Here is a 15859-nt window from a genome sequence, read left to right on the forward strand (position 1 = left end):
CCACCTGTCCAGGAGTGGGATGTGAGGAGGGTGGATCTCTACTCTTTTCCTCTCTCCCCATCTTTTCTTATAAGGCCACCAATTCTACTGGATTAGGGCTCTACCATATGACCTCATTTAACCTTAGTCACCTCCTTAAAGGCCTTATCTCCAATAAAGTCACACAGGGAGCTAGGGCTTCAACATATGAATTTTAGGGGAGGGACACAATTCTGTTCAGAGAACTTGGGCACACATCAGACATAGCTGAGGAATCACTATGGCCTCAGAGATGAGGACCCAGATGTTAATTCAATGCTTTTCCGTGGTTATGGTCACCAAATCTTTTCTTTTCCAGCTGCCTTCTCTACGAGGTATCCAGTCAATTAACTCCTGCAACTCTTTTTTTTTTTTTTTTTTTTTGGCCACGCTACGCGGCACGCAGGATCTTAGTTCCCCGACCAGGGATCGAACCCACACCCCCTGCAGTGGAAGTGCAGAGTCTTAATCACTGGACCGCCAGGGAAGTCCCTCCTGCAACTCTTCATGTAGGTGCCTCAGGCATCCTGTGGACTTCCGGGGTCAAGGAAGAATCCTCCTCTTATCCTGTGTCCTAGTCCTCAAATGTCTGAGATCCATCAGGTCATGGGTTTCCAACACTGTCTAATCACAATCACTTTAGGCGTGGGTTCTCAATTTTGGAAGCTGTTAAAAAAGTTCACCCCGGACCAGTTCAATTAGAACCTCTGGAGGTAGGACTGAGGCATCGGTCATTTTTAAATCTCCCCAAGTAATTTCAATAAGCGGCCAAGGTTGAGGACCACTGATTATAGAGAAGAGTGTGTGTCTGTCCCCCTCCCTCAGATTCCAATTTAGTTGTTCTAGAGTGGGGCCCAGGAATCTGTATTTTTAAGCAATTCCCCAGCTGATTCTGACTATCAGCCAGGTTTAGGATAGGTTACTACCTTCCTGAAGCTAAACTGCCTACCCCCACTTGCCCTGTAACTATTCATTTCTGTGGCTATACATAAGCTTTACAGATGCAGATTTTATTTCCTTCCTCCTCTTTGCAGCAAAGCATTTTGGGGACAGCTCTTCACATGCACCAAAAGACAGTGCTTTAAGGAGAGAGTTTTCTGAAAACATGAAGGGAAGCAGCAGAAGAAACCAAATGGGGGTTTTAAAGAAGTGTGCAGCTTGCCAAGGGAGAGAGCAAGAAATCCGGTAAAAGATAAAGGAAGGAGTGGGAGTGGGGATGGAGATGAGGTCACAGGGACGAAAATGGGGTTGACAGGTTTCAACAGCAAATTAACGAACACGCAGTAAGTCAACGGCCCCAGAAGTTGTAGGTGAAGGCCTTGCTTTGGCAAAAGAGATAACAGGCAACAGCATCTTCTGGTATAGCCCCTGCCCCCATCCTGACCTCACCCATCTTTACCCTTACTCTCCAACAATACTTCCCTCAGGAAAGGATGCCATGGACTCATCCACACCAAGCTAGAACAGTATTTTAATAGGGGACCATGACAATAAACCAAAAGAATAGGGCTGAAAAGACAGAATTTCAGGCGCATTTACTGAATGGAGAGGGAGAGGAGAGCGGATAAGCCTTTCTTAGCTTTTTGGTAACTCCCACCATCACAGCACTCTTCACTTGCTGAATCCTGGTGGCTGTTAACTATGACGCTTATTGTGTAGTTCTCTGACACGAACATAAAAATGAGGTGTATTACCAACATCCAGGCATCCCTGATGAAAACCTCAACGTAGACAGAAAGGTCACACCACAGACTTGACAAATTTTAAAGAGAGCACTGCAGCCTGTGTACATCACCAGCCATGGATGTTAAGTTTTCCTTACAGAAATTGAAAGTCAAGACACTTGGATTCCAAGTCAAACCCACTCTCACACTCTCTGCTTAACATCTCTATCTGCAAAACAAGAAAATTCCAAGGATAACTTGACTGAATTTGGCCAGTGGAAACAAAAGTAGGAAGAAAGGGAGGCAAGACATCAAGAAGAAGGTTAAGCGATATATTTTTTAAAGTATTCTCTCCATAGAAAGTCAAGTTAAAGGTGTTCTGAGTTAGTTACTACTTAGATAATATAGAAAATGAACTAATCACAGAAGAAAAGAATTACATATATTCTAGTGACAACAGCAGTCTTTACCTTATCATTGAGAAGTGGTTTGATCTCTGTGAGTTGAACATCCTGAAGTTCATCCATGAGGACAGATGAGGGCAGAGGATTCTCAAGAATAAATCAGTAACTCTGAAACAGAAGAGAAGTGAAGCAAAAGGCTTAAACTAGGAGCTGGAAACATAACAGTCACACTACATCCATTCATTCAAATGTCAGAGCTTAGTATGTGTCATGCATGGCTCAGGGTGCTGAAGACACATTAGACTAGATGCTTAGGGCAAACAGACTCTAAAGTGGCCTCCGTGATCTCTGTACCTCCTAGCATTCACACCCATGCATAATTCCCCACCCTACCAACTGAGTGTGGGTGGGACCCATGGCTTGCTTTTAGCCATTAGAATATGGCAAAAGTGATGGAATGTACATGAGTATCTGTGTATGATTACATTACAAAAATATTTAACATCTGTCTTGTGGAGAGACACACTTTCCCCTGCTGGTTTTGAAGAAGCAAGTTGGCGTGTTGTGAGAGGGCCATGTGGTAAGAAACAGCCTCCAGCCAAAAGAGCAAGAAACGGGGATGCTCAGTCCAACCACTTGCAAGGAACTGACGGCTGCCAACAACCATATGGGCCTGGAAGTGGATCCTTCCCCAGTCGAGCCTCAGATGAGAAGCCAGCCCTGACTGGAACCTTGACTGCAGCCTTGCAGAGGACCCAGTCAACCCAGCTGGAATCCCAACCCCCTGAAACTGAGATGATAAATGTGTGTTGTTTTAAACCACTAAGGTTGCAGGAATATTTTTATGCAGCAAAGATACTTAATACAATAGTCTTTGCCCTCGTGGAGAATCCATTTTAGTTACTTTGCATAAGTAAGAGAGCAACACTGCTCACAGTTACACTTCAGAAAGCAACGGTCTGGAGGGTGGATTAAGGGAGAACAACAATTGCAGGTTAATGCTGTAGCCTAGGATAAACAGATAAACCAAGGCTAAGCTCACCAGTCTTCACCTGGGGAATCAAAGCAGTAGATGGAGGGTATGGTAGCCAGCCTCCACCATGGCCTCCAATGAGCCCAAGGGTCCTTGACTCCTGATACCTGCACTCATGTGTAATCTCCCATCCAAAAACATCAGGGATGGCCTGTGTAAGTACCAGAATATGGCAGAAGCAACAGTATGTGACTTCTGAAGCGACAATATAAAAGGCATCGTGACTTCTGTTTTAAGACACTGTAGTCTTGATTCATTAGCTCTGGGGGAAGCCAGTCACCATATAGTGAGGACATTCAAGTAGCCCTCTGGGGAAGAGAACCAACTTGTCAGAACCAACCTACCAGCCATGTGAGTGAGCCACCTCGCAAGTGGATCCTCCAGCCCCAGCCAAGACTGCAGATGACTGCAGCCCTGGAGACATCTGACTGCAACCTCCTGAGAGATCCTGAGCTGCCCTGCCAAGCCTGCTCCCCAATTCCTGACCCAGGACCATGAGACATAATACATAACTTTGTTTTGGAGTGATTTATTACATAGCAAAAGATAACTAACACAAAGAGGGAGAAGTTAGGGAAAGTTGGAATAGAGAGGCAGAGCCTCCATCCTACTGTACAGGACGCCATGGGCAGAGGCTGCAGATACTGGATACTGCATGCAAGTGATGCCCACCCAGACTCCAAAGCTCTAGGCTTCATCTCCTCTGCCTTGGCCCTGCAGGAAAAATGCTAAATTCATGAGTTGGGAATTCAGACGTTCAACAACCATTTATTGAGTACTCACTGTGCAAAGCATTATGGACGATATAAAGAAGGTCCCTGCCTTCCAGGAGCTTACTAAAGAGTAGAGACGACAGCTATCTATAAAGCTAACTACAAAATGAGAAGTAAGAAGAGCCAGAGGAGTTCAAAGGAGGAGCAATTACTTCTGATTGGTGGGAATCCTTCACAAGATACTACTTTATTATATTAATCCACTTTTCTGTTCTTCCCTCCAGAGGTAGGATGTATGGCTTTGACTTGGTTAGCTATGGAGAGGGTATGTGTTCCAGGCAAACTCTTAACTATTAATGACCAATACACCAAAATAAATCCTGCTCTCAACTATGACCACATTAAGGCTGGCTAACAAAACCTCTTCTACCATTACTCTGAAGAACCCAGAGGGTGCCAACAGGGACCACTGCTCAAACTATGGACCCTACATGCCAACATGAGGACCCCAAACATTTGTGCCAGTTAGACAGCACAAGCCCGATATTAAACCTCCCTATAGGATGTGGTTCTTTTCTCAGATCCCAGGTATTCTATAAACTTGATTGAGCTACTGAATGCCCAGAAACTGAATTTTTATTTTATTTTATTTTCATATCAGTCACACTTCAAAACGGGATGAGATGGCTTGAACTTTTTATCACCAATTTCAGCCAGCATCTAAAATTTCTCTTTTATAGTCCCCACTTCAACCCAGTTAACTCCCAAAATATTGGCCTAACTGGGATCTACTCACTGTGTTTATTAATCACACTATAAATTGTGGCTACTTTTCATTTGGATTTCACTACTTATCAGTAATTTAAAATGGCAATTTCAAACTTCTCCTTCCTATTTAAAAGTAATGTGTGCTCACTTTAGAAAATGCAGAAACCATGGAATAATGAAAAGATGTTTTACTCACAGCCCTTCCTTCTAAAAACCACCACTGTTAACATTTTAGTCTATTTCCATTTTCCCCTCATGTAAAATGGTGATTTCCTGAAACTGTTTTTCCAACCCACCTCTTTATTCCTTACTTTAATTCACTCATTTGAAAGCAGGGCACTGCAAGATGTTAATTTTTCAAATGTGACTCCACGGGGGGAGGCCTGTCAAGGAGCCTCAGGGACAGAGGGAAGCCTGCGGCGCCTCCAAAGTGACGCATTCACCTAGTGTTCCCATGCATTATTTAAAGATGAAGAAATACGCAGTTTGTGCCAGGACAAACACTTAAACAAGGGCACAAATTAAGTGAGAAGGCTGTCCCTGTCATCCAGGCCCAATGCAGTCAAGGCAGGACACTGTGACTTAGGAACTGGCAACAAGACAGTAGATGTTCACCTTCCACATCACAGGGGACCCAACATGTTCTTCCGGAGACTCAGAGGAGACTCAATTTTTGCTCAGTTCTCACTGCCCTTGAACCCTTGCCAATGAGCTGTTTTATAACACCTATAAGAAAACTAAGCTCACATGGTGGAAAACTCCATCTCCAGATCCCTCAGCTCCACAGACTGGCTCCCTCCTGGGGATCTAAGGCCTGCAGTGCCCTCATCTGCACAAATGATATGGCTGCCAGTTCCCATCCTGGAACTAAGAGCTATTAATATTTTTAAGAGGCTAGTAGGGATTTCATAAACTGAAGTAGATAAGAACTCTTTTCCAGTTTTATGAGATAGAGGGGAGAGTGACAAGTAAAAAACAGCCATCCTCAAACTGAGGAAGCAAACCCTGTATCAAAAGGCTAGAAAGGGAAAGAGGAAAAGTATACTCTGTGCCAGAAATTATAATCTAAAGACCTTATGTTTAATTCTCCTCCTCCCAGAAGTTATGTTTAACACTCCTCCCAAGTAGATATATTCATTTCTTACTTTATAAGCAAAAAACTTAGGCTTAGAGAAGTTAAGTGACTTTTCCAATATCCACATCTAGGTAAGTAACAAGGCAAGGATTTAAAAACCTTTGCTTTTCCCACTATACCATAATGTCTATGCCAGACCCCCATCTACTGGTTGTAGGACCCTGGGCAGGTTTCCTCCACTCTCCCCACACAGGCACCTCCTTGAAATAAAGGTGACAGAAACTCAGAGCAATCCTACACCACCCATGACTCAGATGCCTCAGACTGAAGGTTTGAGTCACCACACCAGGACAAGAACTCTCATTATCTCAGTAGTTAGCTGAGGACAAGGAGAACAAGAAATGAGTAGGGAAAAGTGAAGCAAAATCCCAGCTATTACTTGGTACCCAGTTTCTGAAAAGAGGGCTATTTCTTGCTTGTTTCCAGTATTATGAGCCTCAAACTTTAACGTACAATCAATCACCTGGGGATCTTGTTTAGGATCTCAGATATAATCAGTTTTGAGCAATGACAGTCCAATATATGACCTCATCAGCTGAGGAGAAGTGGGTATCATCTGAGGTGAAGGTGAAGAAATGAAAGGCTTGATTATTAGCAACAATCCCTAATAGAGATGATGAGGGCGGGGTAGAGATAGACTCTGTTAATCTAATTTCATCCTGCCTTCAACCAAAAATGATTGCAATAAATTAGATGGGGTTTTAAAAATATTCAACAGGCCAGACCAACTAGAGGGGGAATACATTGGAGAAAGAGAGAAGATTGCTGCAGAAATCGAGCTGAAAGATGACAAGAGTCTGACCATGCTATTGGAATCACAGAGATAAAGAAAAAGGGAGATAGCCTCATTCACCAGAGGGCAGAGAGCAGAAGCGAGAAGAACTAAAATTCTGCACCCAGTGGAAGGAAAACCACATTCACAGAAAGATAGACAAGATGAAAAGGCAGAGGACTTTGTACCAGATGAAGGGATAAGATAAAACCCCAGAAAAACAACCAAATGAAGTGGAGACAGGCAACTTTCCAGAAAAAGAATTCAGAATAATGATAGTGAAGATGATCCAGGACCTCGGAAAAACAATGGAGGCAAAGATCGAGAAGATGCAAGAAATGTTTAACAAAGACCTAGAAGAATTAAAGAACAAAAACCTAGAAGAGTTAAAGAACAAACAAACAGAGATGAACAATACAATAACTGAAATGAAAAATACACTAGAAGGAATCAATAGCAGCATAACTGAGGCAAAAGAACGGATAAGCAACCTGGAAGACAGAATGGTGGAATTCACTGCTGCAGAACAGAATAAAGAAAAAAGAATGAAAAGAAATGAAGACAGACTATGAGACCTCTGGGACAACATTAAATGCAACAACATTTGCATTACAGGGGCCCCAGAGGAGAAGAAAGAGAGAAAGGACCCAAGAAAATATTTGAAGAGATTATAGTCGAAAACGTCCCTAACACGGGAAAGGAAACAGCCACCCAGGTCCAGGAAGCACAGAGAGTCCCATACAGGATAAACCCAAGGAGAAACATGTTGAGACACATAGTAATCAAATTGGCAAAAATTAAAGGCAAAGAAAAATTATTGAAAGCAGCAAGGGAAAAACGACAAATAACATTACAAGGGAACTCCCATAAGGTTAACAGCTGATTTCTCAGCAGAAACTCTACAAGCCAGAAGGGAGTGCCATGATATACTTCAAGTGATGAAAGGGAAGAACCTACAACCAAGATTACTCTACCCGGCAAGGATCTCATTCAGATTCGATGGAGAAATCAGAAGCTTTACAGACAAGCAAAAGCTAAGAGAATTCAGCACCACCAAACTAGCTCTACAACAAATGCTAAAGGAACTTCCCTAAGTGGGAAACACAAGAGAAGAAAAGGACCTACAAAAACAAACCCAAAACAATTAAGAAAATGGTCATAGGAACATACATATCGATAATTACCTTAAACGTGAATGGATTAAATGCTCCAACCAAAAGACACAGGCTAGCTGAATGGATACAAACACAAGACCCATATATATGCTGTCTACAAGAGACCCACTTCAGACCTAGGGACACATACAGACTGAAAGTGAGGGGATGGAAAAAGATATTCCATGCAAATGGAAATCAAAAGAAAGCTGGAGTAGCAATACTCATATGAGATAAAATAGACTTTAAAATAAAGAATGTTACAAGAGACAAGGAAGGACACTACATAATGATCAAGGGATCAATCCAAGAAGAAGATATAACAATTATAAATATATATGCACTCAACATAGGAGCACCTCAATACGTAAGGCAACTGCTAACAGCTATAAAAGAGGAAATCGACAGTAACACAGTAATAGTGGGGGACTTCAACACTTCACTTACACCAATGGACAGGTCATTCAAACAGAAAATTAATAAGGAAACACAAGCTTTAAATGACACAATAGACCAGGTAGATTTAATTGATATTTTTGGGACATTCTACCCAAAAACAGCAGATTACACTTTCTTCTCAAGTGCACAGGGAACATTCTCCAGGATAGATCACATCTTGGATCACAAATCAAGCCTCAGTAAACTTAAGAAAATTGAAATCATATCAAGCATCTTTTCTGACCACAATGCTATGAGATTAGAAATCAATTACAGGGAAAAAAATGTAAAAAACACAAACACATGGAGGCTGAACAATACGTTACTAAATAACCAAGAGATCACTGAAGAAATCAAAGAGGAAATCAAAAAATACCTAGAGACAAATAACAATGAAAACACGACCATCCAAAACCTATGGGATGCAACAAAAGCAGTTCTAAGAGGGAAGTTTATAGCTGTACAAACCTACCTCAAGAAACAAGAAGAATCTCAAATAAACAATCTAACGTTACACGTAAAGGAACTAGAGAAAGAAGAACAAACAAAACCCAAAGTTAGCAGAAGGAAAGAAATCATAAAGATCAGAGCAGAAATAAATGAAATAGAAACAAAGAAAACAATAGCAAAGAACAATAAAACTAAAAGCTGGTTCTTTGAGAAGATAAACAAAATTGATAAACCATTAGCCAGACTCATCAAGAAAAAGAGGGAGAGGACTCAAATCAATAAAATTAGAAATGAAAAAGGAGAAGTTACAACAGACACCGCTGAAATACAAAGCATCCTAAGAGACTACTACAAGCAACTCTATGCCGATAAAATGTACAGCCTGGAAGAAATGGACAAATTCTTAGAAAGGTATAACCTTCTAAGACTGAACCAGGAAGAAACAGAAAATATGAAAAGACCAATCACAAGTAATGAATTGAAACTGTGATGAAAAATCTTCCAACAAACAAAAGTCCAGGACCAGATGGTTTCACAGGTGAATTCTATCATATATTTAGAGAAGAGCTAACACCCACCCTTCTCAAACTCTTCCAAAAACCTGCAGAGGAAAGAAAACTCCCAAACTCACTCTATGAGGCCACCATCCCCCTGATACCAAAACCAGACAAAGATACTACAAAAAAAGAAAATTACAGAACAATATCACTGATGAATATAGATGCAGAAATCCTCAACAAAATAGTAGCAAACAGAATCCAACAACACATTAAAAGGATCATACACCATGGTCAAGTGCAAATTATCCCAGGGATGCAAGGATTTTTCAATATACGTAAATCAATCAATGTGATCAATCATATTAACAAATTGAAGAATAAAAACCATATGATCATCTCAATAGATGCAGAAAAAGCTTTTGACAACATTCAACACCCACTTATGATAAAAACTCTCCAGAAAGTGGGCATAGAGGGAAACTACCTCAATATAATAAAGGCCATATACGACAAACCCACAGCAAACATCATTCTCAATGGTGAAAAACTGAAAGCATTTTCTCTAAGATCAGGAATGAGACAAGGATGTCCACTCTCACCACTAGTATTCAACATAGTTTTGGAAGTCCCAGCCACAGCAATCAGAGAAGAAAAAGAAATAGAAGGAATACAAATTGGAAAAGAAGAAGTAAAACTGTCACTGTTTGCAGATGACATGATATTATGCATAGAGAATCCTAAAGATGCCACCAGAAAACTACGAGAGCTCATCAATGAATTTGGTAAAGTTGCAGGATACAAAATTAATGCACAGAAATCTCTTGCATCCCTATACACTAACAATGAAAGATCAGAAAGAGAAATTAAGGAAACTATCCCATTCACCATTGCAACAAAAAGAATAAAATACCTAGGAATAAACACCTAAGGAGGTAAAAGACTTGAACTCAAAAAACTATAAGACACTGATGAAAGAAATCAAAGATGACACAAACAGATGGAGAGATATACCATGTTCTAGGATTGGAAGAATCAATATTGTGAAAATGACTATACTACCCAAAGCAATCTACAGATTCAGTGTAATCCCTATCAAATTACCAGTGGCGTTTTTTACAGAACTAGAACAAAAAGTCTTAAAATTTGTATGGAGAGACAAAAGACTGCAAGTAGCCAACGCAGTCTTGAGGGGAAAAAATGGAGCTGGAGGAATCAGACTCCCTGACTTCAGACTATACTACAAAGCTACAGTAATCAAGACAATATGGTACTGGCACAAAAACAGAAATATAGATCAATGTAACAGGATAGAAAGCCCAGAGATAAACCCATGTACCTATGGTCAACTAATCTATGACAAAGGAGGCAAGGATATACAATGGAGAAAAGACAGTCTCTTCAATAAGTGGTGCTGGGAAAACTGGACTGCTACATGTAAAAGAATGAAATTAGATCACTCCCTAACACCATACACAAAAATAAACTCAAAATGGATTAAAGACCTAAATGTAAGACTGGACACTATAAAACTCTTAGAGGAAAACATAGGATGAACACTCTTTGACATAAATCACAGCAAGCTCTTTTTTGATCTGCTTCCTAGAGTTATGGAAATAAAAACAAAAATAAACAAATGGGACCTAATGAAACTTAAAAGGTTTTGCAAAGCAAAGGAAACTACAAACAAGACGAAAAGACAACCCTCAGAATGGGAGAAAATATTGGCAAACAAATCAACGGACAAAGGATGAATCTCCAAAATATATAAACAGCTCATGCAGCTCAATATTAAAAAAAAAACAACCCAATCCAAAAATGGGCAGAAGATCTAAATAGACATTTCTCCAAAGAAGACATACAGATGGCCAAGAAGCACATGAAAAGCTGCTCAACATCACTAATTATTAGAGAAATGCAAATCAAAACTACAGTGATGTAGCACCTCACAGCAGTCAGAATGGCCATCATCAAAAAATCTACAAACAATAAATGCTGCAGAGGGTGTGGAGAAGAGGGAACCCTCTTGCACTGTTGGTGGGAATGTAAATTGATACAGCCACTATGGAGAACAGTATGGAGGTTCCTTAAAACTAAAAATAGAACTACCATATGACCCAGCAATCCCACTCCTGGGCATATACCCAGAGAAAACCATAATTCAAAAAGACACATGCACCCCAATATTCACTGCAGCAGTATTTACAACAGCCAGGTCATGGAAGCAGCCTAAATGCCCATCGACAGGCGAATGGATAAAGAAGATGTGGTACATATATACAATGGAATATTACTCAGTCATAAAAAGGAACGAAACTGGGTCATTTGTAGAGACGTGGATAGATCTAGAAACTGTCATACAGAGTGAACTAAGTCAGAAAGAGAAAAACAAATATCGCATATTAACATATATATGTGGAACCTAGAGAAATGGTACAGATGAACCGGTTTGCAGCACAGAAATAGAGACACAGATATAGAGAACAAACGTGTGGACACCAAGGGGGGAAAGCGGTAGGGGTGGTGGTGGTGGTGTGATGAATTTGGAGATTGGGAGATTCTTATTCTAATAAGAACCTGCTGTATAAAAAATAAAGAAAATTCAAAAAAAAAAGAAAGAAAAAGGGAGATCTGGGGTATATGGTTGGTAAAAAATAGCCTGAGATCAGAGAAGAGCCAGATTTTGCCACGGTTTCTAGGGATAAAAAAATGATGGCACTGTTAACTGGAATGGGGGAACTGAGACACAATACCAGAGAAATTGGTGAAAAAACCACTTTTGAACCAGAGCTGAAATTTGGCCTTCCAAGAGATACACAGGTAGGAGTCAGAATTAGTGAGGAAAATCTGTAGGCGCTCACCAAACCAGAGACAAGGAGGAGCTGCAGGCCCTGGGTTCTTCTGAAAGACAGCTCAGTGACGGAAAAGAAACAAAGAAAAAGAAAACTCAGAGGGACTTCCCTGATGGCCTAGTGGATAAGACTACGTGCTCCCAATGCAGGGGTCCTGGGCTCGATCCCTGGTCAGGGAACTAGATCTCACGTGCCTGCCACAACTAAGAGTTTGCATGCCACAACTAAGGAGCCCGCGTGCCGCAACTAAGGCCTGGCACAACCAAAAAAAAAGCTCAGAGATGCAAGAGGAAAAGCAGAAATACAACGTCAAAGAAGCCAAGGAAGAAGACCAAGTTACATGGAAGGGGAGGGAAACTGCCAAATGCTGAAGCAGAAAAGAGGAGGAGGACTAAGAAAGGGCCATTAGCGGGAATTCCCTGGCAGGTCAGTAATTAGGACTCCACGCTCTCACTGCTGGGGGCCTGGGTTCAATCCGTGGTTCAGGAACTAAGATCTCACAAGCTGTGCGGCATGGCCAACGAAAAAAAAAGGGGGTGGCGCAGTGGTTGAGAGTCCGCCTGCCGATGCAGGGGACACCGGTTCGTGCCCTGGTCTGGGAAGATCCCACATGCCGCGGAGCGGCTGGGCCCATGAGCCATGGCCGCTGAGCCTGCGCGTCCGGAGCCTGTGCTCCGCAACGGGAGAGGCCACAGCAGTGGGAGGCCCGCGTACCACCCCCCCCAAGAAAAAAATACAGTGTATGGTTTAGAAAGCCAATACTATGTATAGTTCCTTATTGTCTTTTTAAAGTAGCAAAACAATGTTTTTAAGCACTGGAAATCTCAGTGAGCTTTTCTGACTAAATAAACAGTGTAGAGTAAGATAAAAGCCTGAGACCCTCATGTCCCTGGAATCGGGCCAAGTGCAGCCTCCCACTGACTTGCTGAGTGACCTTCAGCTCATCGCTGAACCTCATTAGACTGATAACTGGGTGACCTCTTAGGATTATAGTAAGAGCCCTATGAAGCAGAGGATAGAGGAGTGCTTACCCTGGGGAATATGTAAAGTACTACATTTACAGGGAGCTTTTGGGTCACAGAGTGTCAGTCCTATCAGGGGCCTAAAATGTCATCCTGCCCAGCCTTTTCTCTTGACAGATGGGGAAACTGAGGTCTAGAAAGAAGAAATGCTTTGCTTAGTGCCACTCAGCTAGGTAGGGGCCCACCTAGGTCTAGAGTCCACATCTGATGCGCTCTTTCCATGACTAGAAGAATCAGGGTTTTGGTGCAATAATTAAAAGTCAGTAATCTTGATGATCTTTAAAGGCCCTCTCAGTGCTGACTCTGAGTATCAAAGAACACTGGTGCCTCTCTTGGTCATTTTTGCTTGCACTTAAATTCAGAAATGTCATTTTCTAGATGTTTAATAAGTCATAGTCATGGGCTTTTTAGCATGGAGTACTGAATCTTATTTTTTCTAGATTTTAATGCCATTGACTTTCCCTGTCAAAAGACAATGGCCTGGACTTCCCTGGTGGCACAGTGGTTAAGAATCCTCCTGCCAATGCAGGGGACGCGGGTTTGATCCCTGGTCCGGGAAGATCCCACATGCTGCGGAGCAACTAAGCCCATGCACCACAACTGCTGAGCCTGCGCTCTAGAGCCTGTGAGCCACAACTACTGAGCCTGCGTGCCACAACTACTGAAACCCGCGTGCGTAGAGCCCGTGTTCCGCAGCAAGAGAAGCCACCACGATGAGAAGCCCGCGCATTGCGAAGAAGAGTAGCCCCCGCTCGCCGCAACTAGAGAAAGCCTGTGTGCATCAGTGAAAACCCAACCCAGCCAAAGATTTAAAAAATAATAATAAAATAAATAAATTTATTTTTTTAAAAAAAGATAATGCCCCCCCCTTACTTTTTTTTTGGCGGTACGCGGGCCTCTCACTGCTGTGGCCTCTCCCGCTGCGGAACACAGGCTCCGGACGCGCAGGCTCAGTGGCCATGGCTCACGGGCCCAGCCGCTCCGTGGCATGTGGGATCCTCCCGGACCGGGGCACAAACCTGTGTCCCCTGCATCGGCAGGCGGACTCTCAACCACTGCGCCACCAGGGAAGCCCTACACTGTCTTATTTTGTCGCTTTTCCCTGTGACCCAGGTAATTTGTTTGGCCTTCATCATGCTTTGCCAGAATGTCCTGACACCCGGCCACTAGCTTGTATTCTAAGGGCAGAATCAGTCACTTTTGGTTTTGGCAAGATTGCAGGCAGATAACCAAACCAAAATGAAGGCAGCAAATGAGGGAGGCACACTAAGGAGACTGACCTGGAAGGGGTCAGCTGGAGCTGGTGCTGAAGCAGTTACGACTGGAAAGCTGCAGGAAGTGGCCAGAGGACTGGCTGGGAAAGTGGACAGTGGTGTTCCTACAGCAAGCTGACTCACGTCCTCTCTTTTTACCTATAAACCCCTGGCTAAATGATTATTACAGCACTTTACAATTTAGGTTAAAGACCTACCATCTCACTGGATTATCACGATGGCACTGAGGTAAAACACTGGGGCACTGCATCATTTCTATTGCAGAGATGAGGAAACTGAGGCTTAAAGAGGTGAAATGGACTGACCAAAAAACACAACTAATAAATGCAATGGCTCGAACCAAAATCCAATTTTCTTCTGATCCCAAATGCTTACTACTCTACGCCCTGGACCACAGCTCCTCCCAGGTTATCACACGTGGAAAGACCTGGAGGTAAAAAGGAGAGAAATTCAGCTGATTGCCTCGCTGTGCCCATCCCACACTAAGGACCTCTTTATCTCTGGTCCTCAGTTACACTGTGCAGTTAGGATCTGGCCACAGGCTCTAGGATTAAACCTTAATATGAAGTTAATAACAAGAAAGCCCAGATTTGGAACTGGAGTCTGCCTTCACGCATTAATTCAATTGAGTGGGGGAGATTAAGTCTATAAACAAATCACTACAGTTCGAGGCAGGATAAACATGAGCCTGTGAATTGGACAAACTCTAAGGCATTTTCTCAACCTCAGCACCACCGATACTTTAGGCCAGATAATTCTTTGTTGTGGGGCTGTCCTGGGTAGCATGTTTAGTAGCATCCCTGGCCTCCACCCACTGAATGCTAGCAGCACCCTCCTCCCACAGTTGTGACAACGAAACATATCTCCAGGTATTGCCAAATGTCCTCTGGGCGGGCAAAGTCACCCCCAGCTGAGAACCACTGCTCTAAGGGTTACAGGGGCTTACAGCAAAGGTCACTCAATGCAGGTTGTGGTGCTGAGAAAAAGTTTCATGGAGGAGGTAATATTTGAACTGGACCTTGAAGAACAGATACCATTCCTATAGGTCAGGATGAGAGAATAAACGAAGGAATACCAGAAAGGGAGGAGAACGAAAATGCAAGATGATGAGAAAGCACCGCTGGAAAACGTTCCAGTTTGGCAAGAGCAGAAGCGTGCTGTTGGTAATAGGTGATAAAGCTAAAAATGTCCACTGGAGTCAGGTCACAGAGAGCCATCCATCAACTGACAGTTACAAGATACACCCCATAATGAAACAGTCAACAATACAAGATACTACACAGATGTTTAACAGTATTAAATACAAACCAGGGGGCACGAACCCGCGTCCCCTGCATCGGCAGGCGGACTCGCAACCACTGAGCCACCAGGGAAGCCCCAGACCCTCATTTTAACAGTAAGTCTCTCTACAGTCCTCAGCCCTGGATAAGGGCTGTCCACACACCTTGTGTTTTTCTAAAAGGAAAAGAGCAGCACCCCTCACAATAGGCCCACCTTCCTGTCGTGTCACTCCTGGATTCTGGCAGCAGGTGGTAAACGGGAGGTCTGCAGAGACTGCCAAGCTGGGGATCTGAGTCTGCTTGTATAACCATTCTATTCATCCCAGGGTACTGGTACAGATAGCTATTAGAACAAAGCAACACACATCTAGGGGAGTTCTTGTTA

At 42.7% G+C, this 15859-nt stretch overlaps 1 protein-coding gene across 2 annotated transcripts in view; it reads right to left on the minus strand.

Moving 5' to 3' along the window:
* Positions 1–15859, minus strand: part of NDRG3 (NDRG family member 3) — an 83335-nt gene that overhangs the window by 60846 nt on the left and 6630 nt on the right. For both annotated transcript variants that reach the window (XM_065892814.1, XM_065892815.1), the window contains exon 2: positions 2153–2254. In XM_065892814.1, coding sequence (XP_065748886.1) covers positions 2153–2209 — 57 coding nt within the window. In that variant the 5' untranslated portion in view covers positions 2210–2254. The remainder of the gene's footprint in view (positions 1–2152; positions 2255–15859) is intronic.

This window comes from Phocoena phocoena, chromosome 15, assembly GCF_963924675.1.
Source record: "Phocoena phocoena chromosome 15, mPhoPho1.1, whole genome shotgun sequence".
NCBI classification, from domain to species: Eukaryota; Metazoa; Chordata; class Mammalia; order Artiodactyla; family Phocoenidae; genus Phocoena; species Phocoena phocoena.